At 31.7% G+C, this 22,447-nt stretch overlaps 2 protein-coding genes across 3 annotated transcripts in view; both read right to left on the bottom strand.

The window, feature by feature from the left end:
- The window catches only part of LOC143232262 (cytochrome P450 3A27-like), a 47,863-nt gene extending 27,370 nt beyond the window's left edge, over positions 1-20,493 (bottom strand). Inside the window, exon 1 of the mRNA XM_076467445.1 lies at positions 20,271-20,493. Within this exon, the coding sequence (XP_076323560.1) occupies positions 20,271-20,326 (56 nt within the window). The 5' untranslated portion in view covers positions 20,327-20,493. The remainder of the gene's footprint in view (positions 1-20,270) is intronic.
- LOC143244640 (cytochrome P450 3A11-like) lies at positions 1,154-16,451 on the bottom strand. 2 transcript variants are annotated; one of them, XR_013025266.1, is made up of 9 exons: positions 15,858-16,451; positions 14,685-14,808; positions 14,259-14,322; positions 13,733-13,838; positions 13,345-13,436; positions 12,539-12,679; positions 10,949-11,110; positions 2,495-2,569; positions 1,154-1,251 (listed from the first exon to the last, which is right to left on the bottom strand). XR_013025266.1 is itself a non-coding variant. In XM_076489688.1 (8 exons), the coding sequence occupies exons 2-7, from the start codon at positions 14,779-14,781 to the stop codon at positions 10,972-10,974; spliced, it is 639 nt and encodes a 212-aa protein (XP_076345803.1). In that variant the 5' UTR covers positions 14,782-14,808; positions 15,858-16,451; the 3' UTR covers positions 6,674-9,858; positions 10,949-10,971. The 2 variants fall into 2 exon arrangements, 1 of the variants encoding a protein (XP_076345803.1); XM_076489688.1 differs by lacking the exons at positions 1,154-1,251; positions 2,495-2,569 and adding an exon at positions 6,674-9,858.
- Positions 20,494-22,447: the final 1,954 nt, after the last annotated feature.

The raw sequence follows: 22,447 nt of genomic DNA, 5'->3' as shown, positions 1-22,447 counted from the left end.
AGCGTAATATAAAAAAATGTCACGTCAGTGGCTAGGGTTAGTACAGAGATTCACTAAACTTTCAATGACCGAAATTAGTAGCTGAATAATTTAGCTGGGTGCTTATTTAACAATAATTTATGTACTCATTAATTTGAATAAAACGGTTAGTTTATGGCACCACTCTAATTCCTTTATTAGTGTTCTCGGAATTTAACTCAGAGATAACTTAACGAAATCACATGATAACATACTGACCTGAATAGTTTAAGTAAATATATGAGTAATGAATGATTTAAATAATTATTAATTAATAAAGACTAGCGACCTGATCTGTTTAACTGAATGTTAATGAGCATAACTTGCTAAAGTTTAATTAATATTACTTAATAAAACTCAAAAGAACTTTTCAATTTACCAAGCGTTGAGAAGGCAGAAAAAATAATGTAGTGAAAATATTCTAAGTTATAATAGTAATTAATGAAACACTCACTGACAATAGTTTTATACAACGTTAAAAAGTGTGAATACATTGAATTCCAGGTTAAGAAACTCATTTTTACCTTACTAGTTTATGAAGATAGGTAGTGAAAATATTGTGTGTTAAGCAATTTAGTGGTAATTTCGTCAATGCTAATTATTAAAACTCAGTGAACATTTTAGTTTTACAAAGTATTGATAAGATATTTCGTATATATTCAGAAACTTTGTTTTACTTCGAAGTTATTTGACGTAAACAAGTATATACGATATAAATACAAACTTATTTGTATAAATATATAATAATTTTGTATCACTTACATAAAAACCTTTCCATACTGATCAATCCAATTTTGAACACAAGAAAGAGGTCCCTGTATTTATAGATATAAGATATCAATGGTTACTTTTCATACTATTGCGGTTAATTTATTGTCAATTTGCTAATTTAGGCGTTTAAACCACACAAACACATAAGAAAACATTTATGTTACACTTGTTACTACAACAAATTATGAATTTTTTGCTCAGAATCCTCTTGTATAGTTTATTTCTCTAAACATTTAAACAAATATCATTATACACATGTCCAGAGACGAAGAGAACTACAAGACTGTAATATTTTCGAAGTGAAAGATAAAAGTACCAGTTTAAACAACTGAATTATATTTTGAGTAAAGAATATAAAATCATACCTTCCAGTATAGTTCCCACATGTTACTAAACAACAAATTATGTTTTGGTCCTGGAATTCCTAGCTTTATAAAACTGTTGAAATGTTTTCTCCTTCTTCTGATGGTTGGAAAATAAAAAGTTAGAGTTAACAACATTCTTCAACCAAAGTACACATTCATAAGTTAACAACATCCTTCAACCAAAATATACATTCATAAGTTAACAACATACTTCAACCAAAGTATGCATTAATAATTTAAAAACATCCTTCAACCATTTTTTGATGTCATTAAGAAAGGTTAAACTTTGAACCCTTATAATGACAGTTTGTTAAGCCGATGTCTGAACTACTTCTAGACCAGTGAAAACAAAATGATGGTTATATTAACAACTAATATTCAAAACTTTGGGGGGAAACAACTTTCACACTAAGGTTACGAAATGTTAATATGATATAAAGACTTTCAAAAATATTTTTCTGAAAAATATACATGTACGTCTGTTATAATAATATCTCGAGAGATGAATACCTTTATTAACTCAACAGTCTAGTAGTGAGAGACCGTCGCTATATTAAAGAATGTTTATTTCAAAATAAAACCATCCTTATTTTATATTATACTCTGTACCTAGTCCTTTTAGTTCAGTTTGTATAGAGTGTGATAGCGTATTCTTTTACAAAAATAATTTAATTCAATGTATTAGTTTTGTAACATAAGTATGTCCTCAATCCAAATATTTATGAATAATAGTTCTGAACTCAGTACACGTGCAAGGACGTGGAAATGACAAATACAGATATTCATGTGAAATTGCCAAATGTATTGTAACTGTTGTCGTTAGTGAAAACAAAGTCTTATGTGATCAACTGTGTCGTATTCCTTTAGTATCGAAAATAATGTTGTAGCTGTACACGGATATGGAGGACAGCATAACACTTACTTTTCACCTGTTTTCTGTATAGCAACTCGGACATAAATATTATTATATGTGTTGTATGAGTATTCACGTTAGTTTGCTTCTTTATATTACACATTCAAGCTAATTTCATGAATGGTTATTTTGACTTTCTGTAATACATATTAAAACTAATTTTATGTAATCCATCAGAAACTTTTACTATTTCGTAATAAATGTTGAGATTAACATAGAACAACATTAGAAACCCCGATTTCCCTTTATTTTATAATATATTATAAGCTGCTAAACAAAATGTTAATGGTGTAGTTTGTTTTTAGAAATATCTCATTAAAAAACAGCAACTTGTTGATATGGCTGTAGTTTTAGAAAGACTCCACACACAAATCAGTACTGTTCGGAAGTAAAGTTTTAGAGCTAGCTTTGTATGAAGTGTACCTACTTAGTGCCTGTATGGCCAGGTGGTTTAAGGCGTTTGACTCGTAATCTGAGGGTCGCACATTTGAATCCCCGTCAGCTGTATAGAAAGAAAAAAGTAAAATACATATAAAATGTTCGTTATTATCTGAATAATGAACCGTTAAATAACGCAGACAAAATAAATATACATAAGAAAATGAATATTTGTCTTTTAATATAAATTATTACTGTGTAGAAGGCAGCATCTACAATTTAGTTTTATTGTTCCCTGTCACTGAACAATAATCTTTTAGAAAATACCAGTATAAAGGAAAGTCCAATGAGTATTATATATACCACATTAGATACAGGACTCTTAAAACGATCATAGCACTGATACATCAAGTATGATTGGTAAGAGAACAATGACTTTCATATTTAACTATAACTCGTTGATTCAAGGAATAACACGATGTTGGGGCCCGGCATGACCAGACGAGCGACTCGTAATCTGAGGGTGCGAGTTTGCATCCTCGTCGCGCCAAACATGCTCGCTCTTTCCGCCATAAGGGCGTTATAATGTGACATTCATTCCCACAATTCGTTGGTAAAAGAGTAGCCCAAGAGTTGGCGGAGGGTGGTGATGACTAGCTGCCTTCCCTCTAGTCTTACACTGTTAAATTAGAGACGGCTAGCACAAATAATCCTTGAGTAGCTTTGTACGGAATTCAAAAAATAAACAAACAAACACGATGCAGAGTTAACAATATGTCAGTCAGTACTTAATTAAGTTCAGGGAAAATTCATAACATCTCCAGCTGGAAACAATGTCATATAAATGTCTGAATGTTAATATTGTGTACCTAAAGACTGAATTAGACTGAAGATCTTCCAGAATTGTAAGGTTGAAAATGGAAATGTCCTGTTTACAAATTCAATATAAAAGTTGATTTTATCAGACGAATAAACTGTAACTTTGATCAGTACTATTTCTATGGATAATAATTAGCTTTTTTAAACATCTCATCTCCTTCTTATCGGTTTTTTACAAAAATATGTACGACTAGTATGCCACTAACAACAACCCCATGTAGCATAGTTAAGAATGTTATGGTAAAGCACTTTTCTTTGACACATCAAATGTAAGTTAAATCACATCTGGTGTAAAAATATGAAAACCAAAGTAAATAAATATTACAAATATATTTATTTACCAATCATATACTTGTCAAACAAAATACTCCTAGGACTCAAGTTAACAGCAAAAAAATCACTGTATTAGAGGAAACATTCCACTTGTTGGTAACATATAAGAAAATGTAAGTGTCGATCAGAGTGTCTAACAGATTTCACAAATGTTATAAAAATTACTTCTCCTGTCAATTTTTTACATTGAAAACTATTCATAATGATCAAATGTCTGTTCGTCACAAAACCTAAAAGTTCATGCATATTCATAAGCAATAAATTCAGTGTTCATAATTCTGATATGTAACAAAACCACCATTATCCTGATATCTTCCTGTAAAATCTTCTTAAATGTTAAAGATCAATCAGCGTTTTCCTTATAACTATGAATTTGCTGTTCGTATTTATGAGAATGTAGTCACATAATTTTATCTGTTATTCAAACTCCACAATATAATAATGTTGGCATTTTTAGTGTTTAAACTGCACAGAAATGGACACCAGACAGATAAAGCAACAAATAAGGTTATAATTCCCTTGTTCATCTCAAAATATCAAATAAAATATTCACAAGTTTCTTAGTCCACAGTCAGTATTACATATTAAGACATAAATGTTTAAGTTCAATTTATATAAAAATGATTTAATTGTTTAGTATTTTGTATTATAGATTTGTCCAACAATAATGTTATACACCTTGTTTATTTTTTGTAAAGCTTCTATAGGTCTCTTCCTTTTTTTTCTTTATTCTGATAAAATTCTCTGTCACTTAACATGCTGTCATCTAGTTATGGTCAATACCTTGCTATTTAGCTTTTAGTTAAAAAATCAGATTTCTTCTTTTAAAAGGGAGACTCCTTTTCATCAACATCCCATGAGCTTATTGCAGGTTACATTCAAAGCCATAATAAAATCTGAAAACTATTGTTTAAACTCACTTACATTTACTACTTCCACCATATCTGAAGGTAACCCAATCCAAAAACTAACCTTTATCTTATAGAAACAAACCTGTCTCAGCTGAAGATTACTCCAGCTCTTTTGTAAGTTTATATTTGTATCCGCTAGTCTTATAGCTACAATCAACACTCCCCATCTTCTTAACAATCTTCAGTAACTCAATCAAAGTACCTTGAACCACAAACAGTTCCTCGAATCGTAGACTGTCATTGTTGGACAACTTTTCCACTTCAATTATAATGTCAATAGCCATTTTGTGAACTACTTCCCAAAATTCAATGTTCTTCTTAAGATAATTGTTAAACATCTTAAGATAAAATGTAACACTAATGAGGCCATACTAATGACAAACAAGACAAGAAAAATGAAATATCTGTAATTATAGAAGATGAAAATATCAACATTTATTGTGATAAATGATAATAAGATGTGACAAAAAAGCATGTTTCCTGTTTTTGATTTCCGCTCGTACCTACTCAATGGCTATCTGCGCTAGCTGTCCCTGATTTAGCAGTGTAAGACTAGAGGGAAGGTAGTTTGAGATGAGATGTTCAAAAAAGATAATGATTATCCGTAGAAATAGTACTGATCCAAGTAACACTTTCATTCGTCTGATAAAATCAACTTTTATATTGAATTTGTAAACAGGACATTTCCATTTTCAACGTTACGATTCTGGAAGATTTTCAGACTAATTCAGTCTTTAGGAACGCAAGATTAACTTTCAGACATTTTTTAATGATATTGTTTCCAGCTGGAGATGTCATGAATTTTCCCTGAACTTAATTAAGTACTGACTGACATATTCTTGACTCAGCATCGTGTTTGTTTTTTATCATTTCGCACAAAGCTACTCGAGGATTATTTGTGCTAGCTGTCTCTAATTTACCAGTGTAAGACTAGAGGGAAGGCAGCTAGTCATCACCACCCACCGCCAATTCTTGGGCTACTTTTTTACCAATGAATAGTGGGATTGACGGTCACATTATAACGCCCTTACGGCGAAAAGGGCGAGCATGTTTGGCGCGACCCGGATTCGAGCCCGCGACCCTCGGATTACGAGTCGAACGCTTTAACACGTTTGGTAATGCCTGGTCTATTAATCAAGTATGACATTTTGAACGGATGGTTTATCGTTAAGCAGACTATGTTTGCAAAGATTATTAACTCAATTGTAAGCCAAATTTTTGCAAATATACTTTTCTGCTTAAATACAAACTATCCATTAAGAACAAAAATCAGAATAAAAATAGTTATAAGAATAGACTTAAGTGTTGCTATTGTAATGCTAGAATTATAAGAAAAAATGAATGACTTTAGAACACTGGTAAAAATAAAAGATTTTGATATTACAGGAATAACTAAACATAAATTATTTTGATGACAGGAATTTCTTTGAAATGCATCGTTATAAGTTACTTAATAGGAACTGAGCAGTCGAGAGAGCGAATTTCTATCAGTGGATATTAAGGGCAAAATCACTTAGCAGAAATTTCTTACAGAACCTGATGAAATTATTGAGAAACTTTTCAGTGAGATCTAGATTTCACCTGTGAATGAAGACGTAATTATGGGTGATTTTAATTTCAAACATGTCCACTGGGAAATGCTAGAGTCAAACCATGAGGAAGAAAGTTTTCTAAGAACTGTTCAAGGTGGATTTCTCCGTAAAATTGTTCAAAAGACGAACTAGAAATAATCATATTTTAGATTTATTGGTAACTTTTAATACATGGTTTGAGAACGTAAAAATTGGGGTAACACCAAGGTACATTCCTGTATTGGATTTCCTGTTTCTCTGCATACGGAAATCAGGATTAAAGATATTTTTGTCCCAAATTTAAAAAAAATAAATAAATGTTGGAGTGATGCAACAAGAATTATCAGTTGTAATTCTTAAGTCAGCTGACTTAACTGAAGACAGCGAACAAATGTGAATTTTTAAAGAAACATTTTTTAAATATTTAACAGAAATATATTCCATACAAACATTTTTTTAAATATTTAACAGAAATATATTCCATACAAACATTTTTTAATATTCAACAGAAATATATTTTAAAAAACGGTAGCTGCAAATAAAAAAAACATACAAATGGTGTAAGAAATAAAATTAAAAAAATGTTACATGCATGAGTAATTTAAGGTAACTGGTTGTTGTTGTTTTCAATTACGCACAAAGATGTACAATGAGCTATCTGAGCTCTGCCCACCACGGGTATCGAAATCCGCTTTTTAGCGTTGTAAGTCCGCAGACACACTACTGAGCCACTGCAGGGCAAGTTAACTGGTATTATAGACGATTTCGAATAACAGAAAATCATATAAGTTGGCGAAACAGGAAATTAGAACACCTAAAATGATGTATGAAATTATTTGCCTGATAACATAAGACATAATATGAATTTTTTTTTTTAAATTATATCAAGAATAAATACAGGGGATAGAACCTTTGAGGGGCGATAAAAGAAGGCTTTTATCTGATGGTTATGAAATGGCTCGGTTATTTAATTCCAGCTTTTATTAATGAAGACTTAAGCAGGATTCCTCATATTGAAAAACTGATGAATGAAAACGAAGTTGAATAAGACAGTTGCAAAAATGTTGAGCTTACTACAAGAAACTTTGAGAGTTTAAAGAATGTCTGGACTTCTCGGCGAGGTAATATTTCTCCGCGGGTTTGAAAGGTGATCAAGGATTATACATGTGAACCACTTGCCAAATTTTTGGTCAGTCATTGAATAGTGGACAAGTACCAACAGATTGAAAATTAGCTAATGTCGGTTCTGTCTTCACAAAGGTGTTCCATGAATTATAGTATTATTAGTCTTGCGACAGTTGTGGGAAAAGTTTTCAAAAGTCTAATAAAAAAAGTATTTTCAAATTCATTGAATAAAGTTTACAGTTTCATCAGACAGCCAAAATATTTTCAATAAGGAAAAATATTTCCTTACAAATCTCTGATATGTTTTCAAAATGTTACTGCATATGTAGACGCATATTTTTCAAATAGACTGGTTCGCCTATGGAATGGGTTGTCTTTGAATCTTGTGAAAATGGTAAATTTGGGTGAGTTCAAAAGAAAACTTGATAGATATATAAATAGCAATAGCTGAATTTAATATTTTCAGTTTTAGTTTAGGATGGGATAACTAATATGACCCAAGTCCATTTTCTCCCTAAAGATTATTTTATCTCTCACTATTTTGTCTTTATGCCGTTCGTAAATGTCTTCTATTGTTCTTGATAAAATAATGTAAATGATACATGTTATTTTATAATTTTATAGTTTTTAGAACTTGAGTAGTCTTACTACAGGCGAATGATGCAATTAGGTAGATTGCATTACTAAGGTTCAAAGGGAATCGTTTAATGAAGATACAGTAAGTTGACTGTGTTAATTGGGCTTTACTACAGCCATATGGCCATATCAGATATGACATCCATTTTTTTGTTTCACTTTACAAATAAAAAAATATAAGTACAATTCACAAAGTTTGACAGTCACGTAGGTTTGCATGCAGATCTTTTGTTTTCATTTATATATTTGATTATATTACAGGCCTGGCATGGCCAAGCGCGTAAGGCGTGCGACTCGTAATCCGAGGGTCGCGTTGGTCTTTTCGTTGGTAAAAGAGTAGCCCAAGAGTTGGCGGTGGGTGGTGATGACTAGCTGCCTTCCCTCTAGTCTTACACTGCTAAATTAGGGACGGCTAGCACAGATAGCCCTCGAGTAGCTTTGTGCGAAATTCCAAAAAACAAAAACAAAACAATTATATTACACGTGCTTTACAAGTGTTATAATATTCTTCAGGAACGCAGAGAAATTTTTATCTTATGTTTCGAATTGTTATTTGTATATTACATATGTCTTAAAAAAGCTAATAGAGTTTCTATAGACTGATTACAGCTTCTACTTTCCTTACTCAAGCACACTTTTTTTACAATCGTTATCATAAAAAGGATGCCTATTTAACTATCCTGTGTTTTCTTTCGTTTCTCATAATTCCATCCATATAAGTATGATTTTTTATTGTTCTTGAAGAAATTAATATCACTTATATAATTTTAACAGTATTTATATATGTGGAAGATGTTATCGTCACCCAGGATACTGTTACTTTGGGGCACACAGTATTCTGAAGGATCATAATATATTTGTCGTTTAACTTCACATTATTTTTTTAATAAATCATATATTATATTTAGTAATTTACTTTACACAATTTTATATTCTTGGAAAATTCTAATTTAACTTCTGTGTATGTTTTCATTTTGTAACAAATAAATATGACAGAAGAATGATGTACTGTTTGACTTCACTGTTATTTAAAATAACAATATTTATCATTCACTTATAAAACTTTGACATAAACCTCTGTCTGACGTTAACATTGTTGCTTGTTAGGAAGTACAAAGGTCACTCATGTGATCACTCATAGAAACAGAGCAGGCACTGACGTTCAGACGGGTATCGTCATCATCTCTGGTGGCATTTTTGTATGGCTCCACTTCGATGAACTATGGTGACACGTGTATCAACACTCTCTCTGTCTTCAATCTTTAACAGCAATACGCCATCTGACGATACTTCCTGGAATTATGACGTATTTTTTTTCTGATGACTTTATTCTTTGTGGGGTTTATAATTCCATTTTCTCCACCTCTTTTCCTAACATCTAAGATGGACGTTCATGTAACACCCTCTGGCGTCGTGCCGGGCAATAAGTGCATTAACTACTCACACATTTCTTCCCAAACAGCTAACACCACAATGTGTTTGGTGTTTTAATAAAATATAACCCCAAAATGCATTTTCGTTTCATAACTGTTATTCTCTGAATTATTGAAGTAATATAATAAAGCTATAATTGCAGTATAATACTACTGAAAGTTTTAAGTCTTATTTTTCTAAGTCATTTAGTTTCAAAAATATCAGTTTGGAGAACTTTTATTGATTAAGGTAAAACACATCATTTCTTATTTGAATATTGAATATTGGAAGGTACGAAGTATTTCAAATAGATAAACGAGATACGCACTTTGACAAAAATATACGTGAAAGTGTACCACAAACTCAATATTCAATCCTATTTAAAACATTTTTACACTGCTTATTGAACATCCAGTTGTGGACCAGCTTAAAGAAGGTTATGTTGGTGTTTTAATACGTCATTTCGGGGAATTTCTTGAAACAAATTTTAGAAAAACTCCATTTGCAGGATTCATAATATTCATACCGAGTTTGATGGTCAGTTTCTGACAGAAAAAACAACAACAAAAACATTATTATAAAGAATTGTAATTTAACTTTAAATTAGTTTCTCTCTATATATTTTGTGCTTGAAAAGTTAAAAAACAAAAGTTATTCTACTGCAGAATTCAGATAATTTGCAATCAAAGGTTTATGAGTGGATTACGCAAAAACAGTTGTAAATTATGAGAGGTTTAATTTAATGAAGTCAAAGTTAACATATATTTATTTGATTAAACGTATATACTCGATTAATACCATCAAAATAGTAAAATTATATATGTCAACATTCAAATAAAACCATTTTAACTTAGGACTTGACCTGTTCCCAAATAAATATTTTCCAAGAAGGATATATCACCTTGACATTTATCTCTATGAACACGTTGCTTAAAATTAATTATCATTAAAGTGTACAATTACAAGTTTTAAAAGGAAATTTATATTTATTTGAACGTAAATTCCAATACGCTAGAAAACGAAGAAACACCAAAGATTAGAAAAATTCACAAGCATACTACGTACATGTGATTGTTTGTTTGTTTTTTGAATTTCGCGCAAAGCGACTTGAGGGCTATCTGTGCTCGCCGTCCCTAATTTAGTGGTGTAAGACTAGAGGGAAGGCAGCTAGTCATCACCACCCACCGCCATCTCTTGGGCTACTCTTTTACCAACAAATAATGGGATTAACCGTCACATTATAATGTCTCCACTAGCATGTTAGTGTGAGAGGGATTCGAACTCACGAACCTCATATTACGAGTAGAGTGCCTTATTCACCTGGCCATGCCGACCCATTTTCTGAAAACATCATTATTATTGTCTGAAAAGTCTAAAGTTGAAGTGAAATTTGAGTTACACTGTTACAGATACACAGAATGTAATATGTTGTTTTTAATGTCTGATTCTATATTTGACACTTGTTAAAAGAGTCAATATAGCATAGCAAAAAGAAAATGTAGATTACCCACATACAGTTTATATAAAATTTAAAAAAAACCTTCACTTTTTCAAAAGTATATTATTCTATATACATATACATACGTAGGTGTGTTTTTGGTTGGACGTGATAAATATATATTTTATTATGGTTACCTTTTCTGTTTTCTCACAAGGCATCAAGTAGTACTTCTGAACTGTTCTAAATATACCATCTTGGTTTCTAGCTGAGCGAATCTCATCCCAATACAGTTTTTAGGTCCATGTCCAAATGGTTGCCAAGCAAGTGGATGGTGGTCGTGATTATCAACAGAAAATCTGAAATATATCTGAAGTTAAAATTTGGGGGTAAAGTGTTGGTAAAGTTGTTAAAACAATAACACTTTTGTCGTATAAAATATATATATATATATATATATATAAAGTTACGTTCGCAAAATTTGAGAAACTTAAGAATTTTTCTTCTATTTTGAGCAAAATATTCGATAGCTTACTAAATACAGAATCGATTGTCTTACACAAGTTTATAAATGATATTAAACATAACTGATATGCGATGTCCCAAAATAAGTTTCCTGTAATAATTGCGTAATTACTATATAATTTCATTTTTCTCTCACTTGAAATAATAAATAGCATAACTTAACATATTAAAAAAGCAGGAATTTTGAATAAAATATTTTTACTTACTAGAAAAACATTAAATCAAGTAACGACCATTTCGCAACTGTTTAAGTAAAGTTAGAACACCATTTTTTAAAATGCTTTCAATATTTTAATTCTCCTTCGTATCGCTATAGATACAAGTTACGAAAGAATGAACCAAGTTTTTGTCAGCTGTTCAAACTAGTTTATGGCAGTTTCTCGACCTTTCGCCAGTTTACTGTTGTCATGGTTATATTTTTCGTTGAAAGACATATTTTAACCCTATCGAATGAGTGCTACTGATAAAACAAAAGCAGACAACATATAAAAATGAAAATGTTAAACACTGAAGTGAAGAAAACTGTTACAACGGAATGTTTAGAACAGCAAATGGCTCCGAAGACAAAGACAACCTCTCCGTAAAATGGTCACAAAAGAGGACCTTCCAACCCAAAGGCTTTTTCTATAAACATAAGCATATATTTTGCTATTTTAATAAAGTAATAAACAGAAACAAAGAAAAGAAGTCGATTGAAAGTCGCAAGCTTTATATAAAACTAAAATATTTTTCATCAAGCGAAATATCGAAGAAACAAGAACAGTGGTAATTATCCTCTATAAACTTGTCAAGTGCCCTCATGTAAATGATGAGGTTGAATAATTAGCACTTGCTATTCAAGTAATTTTACCTTATTAACGAGTGTGCGCGTGTGCGTTTTTTCTTATAGCAAAGCCACATTGGACCATTTGCTGAGTCCATCGAACCCCTGATTTTAGCGTAGTAAATTCGTAAACTTACTGCTGTACCAGTGGTGGACTCCTATTAACTAGATTGTCATAGTTATAATCTTACACACTTAATAGTGTGATTGAATTAAACGCCATTTCACCACTCGTATCTTGAACCTTTCAATAAAAACGCCATTAGGCTGGCAATTAGATATCTGGCATTATTGGAAAGTCATTTTGTCTTTATTTTGCACTATTATACTGCGTTACCTATAACTTCAAGAAAAGAATATAGTGCATTAGTAGCTGCAAGGTCAGGCAAGGTGAAAAGAAACAAAGCAAACACAATATATATATATATGTTGTAATTACCTTTCTGGATCGAACGTTTCATGGTCTGGCCACAGAGCTGGGTTATGATGAAGGTGGTAAACAGGAACCTGTATAGCTGTTTCTTTCGGAATTTTAATGGATCCATATGTTATATCTCTATATGTCTCACGATTAACAAATCTATTAATATAAAATAAACGAAGTATTATAGCACAACCGTAATTTACAGACAAAACACCGAAATTCCACTGAGATTCTAGCATGGTAACCGATACATTATTTGTTGTTTTACGTTATTATTTGCTCTATCATTCAGTCAAATTGACCACATTTTGATGAAACATGTTTAGAATATTATTCCTTATTCTCCTGCCAAAAGTGATCCAAGTGCGTTGATAAGAAACGACGTACGGACATACTTTCGTATTTTTTGAGAGCTGAACATGATCAATGCAGAGTAACGTGTATGAACTTTACTGAGTGACCTTCTAGTTCCTTTTATGTTGGTATAAACCCTACATTTGACCACCCCCTGACTTATACTCACATTGTCTACATTTATGTCCCTATTTTTCCCAAACTGTAAATTGTTAATACATTTCACTACACAACTACTTCGTCAAACTAACGAAGTTTATGACCCTTAGTGATCTTCTAGTTCTATATAATTTAATGTGTTCTATATAATTTAATGTAGTAAATTGCTTAGAAATTCCTACTATTTTCCTTTGTTTTCCATATCGTTGGTATAAGACATTTTTGATTTTATAGTATTTCCCTCGTATTTGTTGGCTACCAGAAATATTTTGATTTTTATGTTTACGTAAAAAATATTCAAAACTTACAGGTAAACTGGTGGATAAACCCGGAGACATTCCCTGAAAACCTGATCCAGATAACGGAGTTTATGGACAGACAAGTAGTCCAAGTGTCCTCCCTAATATATTACATTTCTGTGAACGTTATTTTATTAAACAAAGTACACATCAATTCGATCTTATCGTACGAAATGAATAATCTAAGTTTGATGTATCCTTCATAGAAAAATGATTATTAGATTTATAAAGTTAATACTTTACTCGAGATTTCTAGATTATGTGAGTAAATTCATAAGTTTTGTGAAAGTATTTTCTGAACTCTGTTTAAGGTAAGCACTGTTCTCAACAGCTGAAACTTTCAAAATGATATATCACTAACAAGCCAAAGTGGTGAACTGTATTGTAATTTACGTACTTTTTCAACGAGCTCGTCTACCTCTTGTCTTAATTTTTCTTGGACTTTAGGGTGCTGCACCAGTAGGTGTACGGTGTAACCAAGAGCAGAACTCGTTGTTTCATAGCTGAAAGAAAAATATATGTTTGTTGTCCTTATGCACAATGGATAACCTGTGCTCGGCCCAGCATCAGCATCTAAACTCGATTAAATAAACTTACTGCAGAGACACAGGGTTGACTTCAATATGAAATGAGTTATACATAAACAAGAAAGAGAAGAAAAAATTGAAGTTCAAAAGGAATATGAACTTTGTTATGCCCTAAAGTTAAAATTATAATAGTAATATATTAAGGGTAATATTATTACTTCTGAGTATTTCTAACTGTTGAAGTAACTTAGTTAATGATAATATATATATTACAAGTTAATATACTAGATTATTTGTGATGACGGAACTGTTAAACTAATCGCAATTAATATGCCATTACAACCAGCAATATATTGTAATTAATGATAAAATGACCAATAAAAGAACTACAGTTACCCTGCTACTAAAGCCAACATAGAGTTGTACAACACTTCATTGTCAGATAGTCCACTCTTGGAAACTATAATGATACAAGAAATGTATAATAGGTATTCAAATGAATATAATACTTTTATGAAATTATGTTATTAATGAATATAATTTTACTTATATCTGCAAATCAAAGTACATATAACACGTATCAGGAGTATGTTCTTGTCCTAACCTGAGTAAACATTAATTTTACTGGTCACAACATTACCTGAAGTATTACAGTTAGAAGTTTTTACGGTTTCATGGACATAATTGTTGTTTGTGATAATGTTTCAAGTTCCTATTTATTAGTTGCTAAAACCTGGATCACAGTTACATGGAAAGGAAGATGATCATGGTGTTATAACGGGTTATAATAAATAACATTAAACTGGTCGTTAACATGTGTACTTTCGTCAGGATTTGATTTGTGTGTTTCTTCTCCAGCGGTTAGTTGACTCCCTGTAACCTTCGTAACGTTGACACTGATGTTCTGAGAGTCCATCATTAACTGGAGGAGATCATTCCGTCGTTTCTATATAAGAACAATAAAAAACAATCCATTGTTACCGATAGCAACACTCTAGTAGTTTAGGCATTACACATATAAGAAACTATAGTATTTTCTTTTATATCATAATCTATTTTCTTAGCCTAAAGTTTTTCTTTGTCATTAACTTATGATTCGCAGATACTTAAAACGTTTTCGGACAAAGATCAGTATTCTAACGTTTAAGTTATTTATATTGAAACGAATTAAAATAAGCATATCAGAAAATCTCATGAAAACAACACTCGAAATAAAGTTGTGGTGGAACGGGATGTATCAGAACCATGTGTGAAGCTGAAGTGTTTTCAAATTATGTTTTAATTCGTTGTTTACGTGTTTGGTATATATATTCAAAATAAGAACAATATATAAATAATTTTCCATGTATAAACATTATCTTTGTTTTATTAAAAAATAATTAGTACTGCTTTACATTAATTCCTCCATTTATAGTAGTTAACGTGGTATATTCGTTTGTATGATTGTTAATAAAGTATACGCAAAGCTACTCGAGTGATTCGCTAAAATGATAGATTACAAGAAAGGCAACAAGAAAACACCGTTCACTGCCAATGAAAACACAGTTTACCTGACTGTTTTGTTTGTTTTTGGATTTCGCGAAAACTAATCGAGTGCTACCTGCGCTAGCCGTCCCTAATTTAACAATGTACGACTAGAGGGAAGGCAGCTTTTCATCACCACCCGCCACCCGAGAAGATATTGTGGAGCAATGAATAGCCTTAAGGAAAATGAATGAGGTTATTTTAATGTTAAGCAACCCTTTTATTTTATAAAAGGGTGAAATTTGATTGCATGTTGTGTGAATGAACTTTCTAATTGTGAACTGTGAAGGATAGTTAACACGTGTTTAATAAGCTGTTACAAGTGGTGTTTGTCAAGTCTTTGTCTGGATGTAAATATGCATTTGAGCTAAGGACACACGAACTTCTTAAAAAAATAACTGTATTTTATAGTTGTTCTAAAGAAAACATCATGCGGATATTCACGAGTTGAATAAAGTTTTTAATACTTACTGTTTTAAGTTTCAGGGTAGTGAAGGAAGGGGTAATTACACTTCTAACTCTCTTCCAGCGAGTTCCACGCAGGAAAATTAGGAAGTCGTTAATTGGTTCTTCGGGTTTTTTTGGTGGATCTAATTCAAAAAGACTCTAAAAACCCAGTGATAAAACACGATGCAAAAGTAACACCTTGAAGAAAACCACAATTTTCAGTTATTTCACTACTGAATACACTGTTGATTCTTTACATATCACCACATACAACCAGTATCACAAATACTAGAATATTTAACAACACGAGCTGTAAGAAATAATATGTATACAAACTGTTACTCAAATAAATTTCCTCATCATTTCTTAATATAATTTATCACAATTTGGTAAAAGATTTTACAGGGAAAAACAATAAAAATTATATTTTGTAATAAATTTGGCGTTGTTTTAAACTTGGTTTGTCAAAACTTCTTATGTTATAGTAATATTTTATGAAACCATGCCAGGTTTCGATTGAAAGAGAAACTTTGAGTAAAGGAGTTCAAACACGATATAACAATAATTAAATTTACATTTTAATAAACATTTAACGAAAGGAACATGGATAGAAACAATCCTTACTGGTCGATCTGCAAAATCCATGAAATTCTTAATCTGAATTTCTTTTAACAAGTCGAGATCCATCACCACTAAAACTAGTCTCATTCCAAAGAAGTAGCTGGAATACGGAAATCAACATGAAAACTGTAGCTTGTTCTTTATAAGATAACACCTTTGTTTCAGGCGTAGTTGCTTGAAGTCAAACTAGGGAAACTGTGTTGTCTTACACCGCATCCTATTCACACATATATATGTTAGAATTAAGACATGAAAGTTGATGAGAATATATCATTATTTCTTTTCCAAATAACTGTCCTGTATCAATTTGTTAATATCAGATATGTACAACTGTAATAAGCGTATCAGAAAGAAAAACAATATAACCGATAATTAGTTTACGTTTTCTTTTTACCAACAGATGAAGCTGAAGTGTCATCTCTTTGAATTTCAATATTTAGTGTTAGCTTATTTGCTACTAAGTATTAAAGAATGACCCTAAGTATCATTATTGATACAAAATATAATTAAAATCATGTTTCAAGTTGAAATATTTTGATAGCAATGGCGTATAGTTGGATTATCTATAGTGTGGGACTATTTCTTACAATACTAGTTGGGTAAACTCAGGTAATCGTCGCAATTTTATATTCATAGATTCAGTTGCTTTACGAATCAATCAAATATCTGCTACTTTCCATTGGCTTCTAAGTAGCTAATTTCCAGATTGTAGTTTCTATACCTAATAATGCTATGTAAACAAAGTGAAACGTTCCGCATATAATATGCTGCTTTTAAGTATTATTAAGAATATTAACTAGTTTAACAAAAAAAATTAATTTATTTATTCCAGTGTCAAACAACTGATTATTTTAAAAAAACAAAACAGAGTTAATGTGGTTAAAGAGCTTTATATAAAAATTGTCCCGACAGTTGCTTTGGCTAGTACAGAGATTCCTTAAACTTTCAATGACCGAAATTAGTAGCTGAATAGTTAGCTTTGTGCTTATTTAACAATAATTTATGTACTCATTAATTTGAATAAAACGGTTAGTTAATGGCACCACTCTTATTGGTTTATTTTTGTTCAAGGAATTTAACTCAGAATAACTTAACGAAAACACATGATAACATACTGACCTGAATAGTTTAACTAATTATATGAGTAATGAATGATTTAATTAATTATTAATTAATAAAGACTAGCGACCTGATCAGTTCAACTGAATGTTAATGAGCATAACTTGCTAAAGTTTAATAAATATTAATTTATAAAACAATAGTTTTATACAACGTTGAAAAGTGTGAATAGAGATTGAATTCTATGTTTCTAAACTCATTTTTACTTTGCTACTTTATGAAGATAGGTGGTGAAAACATTCTGTGTTAAGCAATTTAGGGGTAGTTTCGTCAATGCTAATTATTAAAACTCAGTCAACATTTTAGTTTTTCAAAGTATTGATAAGATATCTCGTATATATTCAAAAACTTTGTTTTACATCGAGGTTAGATGACGTAAACATGTATATACGATATAAATACAAAATTCTTTCGTATAAGTATATAATAATTATATATCACTTACATAAAAAACCTTTCAATGTTGATCTATCCAACTTTGAAGACAAGAAAGGGTTCCCTGTATTTATAGATATAAAATATCAATGGTTACTTTTCTTATTATTGCGGTTAATTTATTGTCAATTTGCCTGATTTAGGCGTTTAAACCACACAAACACATCAGAACACATTTATGTTACACTTGTTACTACAACAAATTATGATTTTTTTGCTCAGAATCCTCTTGCATAGATTATTTCACTAAACATTTAAACAAAAATCATTAACACACATATCCAGAGACGAAGAGAACTACAAGACTGTAATATTTTCAAAGAGAAAGATAAAATTACCAGTTTAAACAATTGAATTATATTTTGAGTAAATAATATAAATTCATACCTTCCAGTATATTTCACACATGTTACGAAACAATAAATTCGGTTTTGGTCCTGGAATTCCTAGCTTTGCAAAACTGTTGAAATGTTTTCTCCTTCTTCTAAAGTTTAGAAATTAAAAGTTAGAGTTAACAACATTCTTCAACCAAATTACACATCTAGAAGTTAACAGCATCATTGAACCAAAGTATACATTCATACGTTAACAACATACTTCATTCAAAGTATGCATTCACAAGTTAACAACATCCATCTTCCATTTTTAATGTTGATAAAAGAGTGCAAACTTTGAACCCTTATAATGACAGTTTTTTTACGCTGATGTCTGAATTCCCTCTGGACTAGGGAAAACAGAATGATGGTTATCTTAACAAATAATATTCAAAATTTAGGGGTGAAACAACTATCTCACTAAAGTTACGAAACGTTAATATGATATGGAAACTTTCAAACATTTTTGTTTTCCGAAGGATATATATGTACGTCTGTTATAATAATATCTCGAGAGATGAATACCTTTATTAACTCAACAGTTTAGTAGTGAGAGATCGTCGCTATAGTATAGAATGTTTGTTTGAAAATAAAACCATCCTTATTTGATATTATAATCTGTATCTAGTCCTTTTAGTTCAGTTTGTATAGAGTGTGATAACGTATTCTTTTACAAAAATAATTTAATTCAATACATTGGTTTTGTAATATAAGTATGTCCTCAATCCAAATATTTATGTACAATAGTTCTGCACTCAGTACACGTGCAAGGGTGTGGAAATGACAAATATATTTTAAATGTTGTCGTCAGTGAAAATTAAGTATCGTGTGATCAACTGTGTCGTATTGCTTTAGCACCGAAAATAATGTTGTTGCTGTACACGGATATGGAGGTTAGCATAACACTTAGTTTTCACCTGTTTTCTTTGTAGCAACTCGGACACAAATATTATTATATGTTTTATATGAGTATTACACGTTAGTTTGCTTCTTTATATCACACATTGAAAGTAATTTCAAACTATCCACGAAGGGTTAATTTGACTTTCTGTAATACATATTGAAACTAATTTTATGTAATCCATCAGAAAGTTTTACTATTTTCTAATAGATGTTGAAATTAACATAAAACAACATGAGAAAACTAAATTTCCCTTTATTTTATAATATGTTATAAGCTGCTAAATAAAATGTTAATGATAGAGTTTGTTTTTAGAAAAATCTCATTGCCCCCCACTATTACAGCAGTATGTTTTCGTATTTCAACGCTAAAATCAGGGATTCGTTTCCCCTCGGTGAGCTCAGCAAATAGCCCGAATTGGCTTTACTGACAGAAAACACACGTAAAAAAAACACACACAAAAATATCTCATCAACAAACAGCAACTTGTTGATATAGCTATACCTTTAGAAAGATTCCACACACATATCAGTACTGTCTGACAATAGAGTTGAAGAGCTAGCTTTGAATGAAGTATACATACTTTAATGCTGACATGGCCAGGTGGATTAGGGCGTTCGACTCGTAATCTGAGGGTCTCGCGTTTGAATCCACGTCACACCAAACATGCTCGCCATTTCAGCCGTGTAGGCGTTATAATGTGACGGTCAATCCCACTATTTGTTGGTAAAAGTGTAGCCCAAGAATTATCGGTGGGTAGTGATATCTACCTGCCTTCCCTCTAGTCTTACACTGCTAACTTAGGAACGGCTAGCGCAGAGAGCCCTTGTGTAGCTTTGGGCAAAACTGAAAACAAACCTACTTTTACGTATTTTATTAAAAAGGAAAATGTTCACAACAAGTGAAACCAGTAGCCTGCACAGAAAAGATGTTTCATGTTGAAAAAAATGTCTTTCATATCTCTATAATATAGAAAAATCTACTTACAGTATCCATATTGTGAACAGTATTATGAAAAGGACGATCGTTACTGGTCCGAACATTGTGTTCAGAATGTAAACAATAAACTAATGAATAAACTAACAAAATAATTATGGTCACTGAAAAACGAAACAAAACAATCACGTTTGCAATAAGACAAATTAAACACTTTAAACTTTATACAGGGAAGTATGACTTCTCTATATGACTTTCAGCACAACTATTCTGTACAATTCGTCACTATTTGTTACGGTGATAGCCGGGTCTTTTTATACCATTAAGTAAGGATTATGAGACCAGCCGTCCAGTAATTAGAACCAATCAGAATCAACGTTTAAATTCGCCAATGAAATTCATGTTAGAAAAGATAGCAACAAGAAGTACACGCAGGCCTCACAAGGTCAAAGTGTTCAAGACTTGACACAAAATTAATTGTTCTCTGATTACACTATGTAACACAAACTTTGTTCCTGGATAGTATGTGTTGTTTTTTAATTGCTTATATTGTAAAAGTACAGTAACTGGCCATTATTTCCTTCAAACGTTGCTTTTGTGGCTTGGATAATGAAATTTTGAAATTAACTTATTTTCTATGTAAAAACGGACAAATTTCCATATTTTCATTTAAACGGTGTGCAAACAAAACAACAGTTGAATCAATATTTGCATGTATTTGTACTGAAGTTATACAAAATGTTTAGAAGTTAGTAGTTTTTTCGAGATTTGTGACTTTTATGATTTCGTTATACGCTCCTTGGTTGTGGCGTTCAAATTCCAATAATCTTGTTTGAAACGCTCGCCTTGTTCCTCTGAGTGTGCTCCCTAGTTCTCCATGAATTTATCAAGATAAGCTTCAAGGATATGGACTTTCAGGGACATCCTGCTGCCCGTTTTGCAGTAGTTTTTACCAGAGCCTCAAACAGTTCCACGTAATTTTCGGCCTTGTGATTGCCCAAGAAGCCTCAAATCACTGCGACAAAGCTACCCCAAACATTTTTCCCTTGCTACTGAGCTTCTTGAGGAATGCACTCTAGTGTCTTCTTTCTCTGTGGTCCAACGAAGACACCAGCTTTTACCTTTGCCTCAGACAGTTTAGAGAAGAAGTCGTGAAGGTACTTGAAGGCTGCAGACTTGTTATCAAGAGCTATGAAAATTGTTTCATAAAACCCAGTTTTATGTACAATGGTGGGAATAACACCTTTTTGAAGTCCACTAGTGGCTCAAACTTCACATTATGCCTCCTTACAGAGAAATGTGTCCGTTGTGACCAGTGCTTCCTGTTGTAGTGCGCTGCGGGTTCTATGCTGTCCCAAAGGTAAAGATATCAGAGAAACTTGGTAAAGCCTCCTTGAAGACCCATCAGGAATGTCACAATATTGAAGTATCCGATAACCTCTCACTCATACTCATCATACTTCAAGGCTTCTAACAAGGTCTTGACGCTGTTGTATTCCTCTTTGAGGTGCACCGAATGAACCAGGGAAGAGACGGATACTTATTACCGTTATGGAGCAACACAACTTCGAGACTTCACACATCAAACAATAGTTGGGTAAGAAAAAAAAAAAGGTTCTTTCACCTTTTGAAAACTCTGGGAGTTACAGGGTATCTTGTGTTTGTGTTAAAATTGTGAAGATGTGTTTTATGCCACATCAGGCAATCTGTTCAGTCCACAAAGGGGAACTATTAACACTGATTTCTTGAAGACGCGTGTTTTTTCTATTATCATAAGTAGTTAAACCTTATGAGACATGATGATAGTTTGTGGTTACCAACGGCTTTATGGTTATTGAAAACCGATAACTCGAAAGTGCGTATGAATAAATCGATACGTTAAAAATAAATACCTTACTAAAAGGTCTGTGTATTTGTTGTGTTAACATATATCTGGAATAATTCTAAACATAAACTAGACAGTATCGTTAACAGAACCTGCAATATTTAAGGAAGGAAATAAACTCTTCCAATACTGAAGTAGTGATGTTTGCGTGTTTTCTTATAGCAAAGCCACATCGGTTATCTGCTTAGTGGAATCGAACCCTTGATTTTAGCGTTGTAAATCCATACGCAGGGGTGATCATAATTTAATTTGTAAGAAAGTAGAAGAATCAGCTAAAGTCAAATAATATAGTTGTTGTGGAGATAAAATATATAAAAAAGAATAAAGAAACTGTTGCAATCTT

The sequence above is a fragment of the Tachypleus tridentatus genome, chromosome 1 (assembly GCF_004210375.1).
Source record: "Tachypleus tridentatus isolate NWPU-2018 chromosome 1, ASM421037v1, whole genome shotgun sequence".
Classification (NCBI taxonomy): Eukaryota; Metazoa; Arthropoda; class Merostomata; order Xiphosura; family Limulidae; genus Tachypleus; species Tachypleus tridentatus.
This window is presented reverse-complemented; position numbering and strand designations above follow the sequence as displayed.

Excerpts from the sequence above, each read along its gene's own strand:
- LOC143244640 (XM_076489688.1), bottom strand. The coding sequence starts at position 14,781 with ATGATGGACTCTCAGAACATCAGTGTCAACGTTACGAAGGTTACAGGG. Across the intron at positions 12,680-13,344 it reads GTTTATCCACCAGTTTACCT|ATTTGTTAATCGTGAGACAT; the intron begins GTAAGTTTTGAA and ends TTATATTAATAG. Across the intron at positions 11,111-12,538 it reads GAAACGTTCGATCCAGAAAG|ATTTTCTGTTGATAATCACG; the intron begins GTAATTACAACA and ends GATATATTTCAG.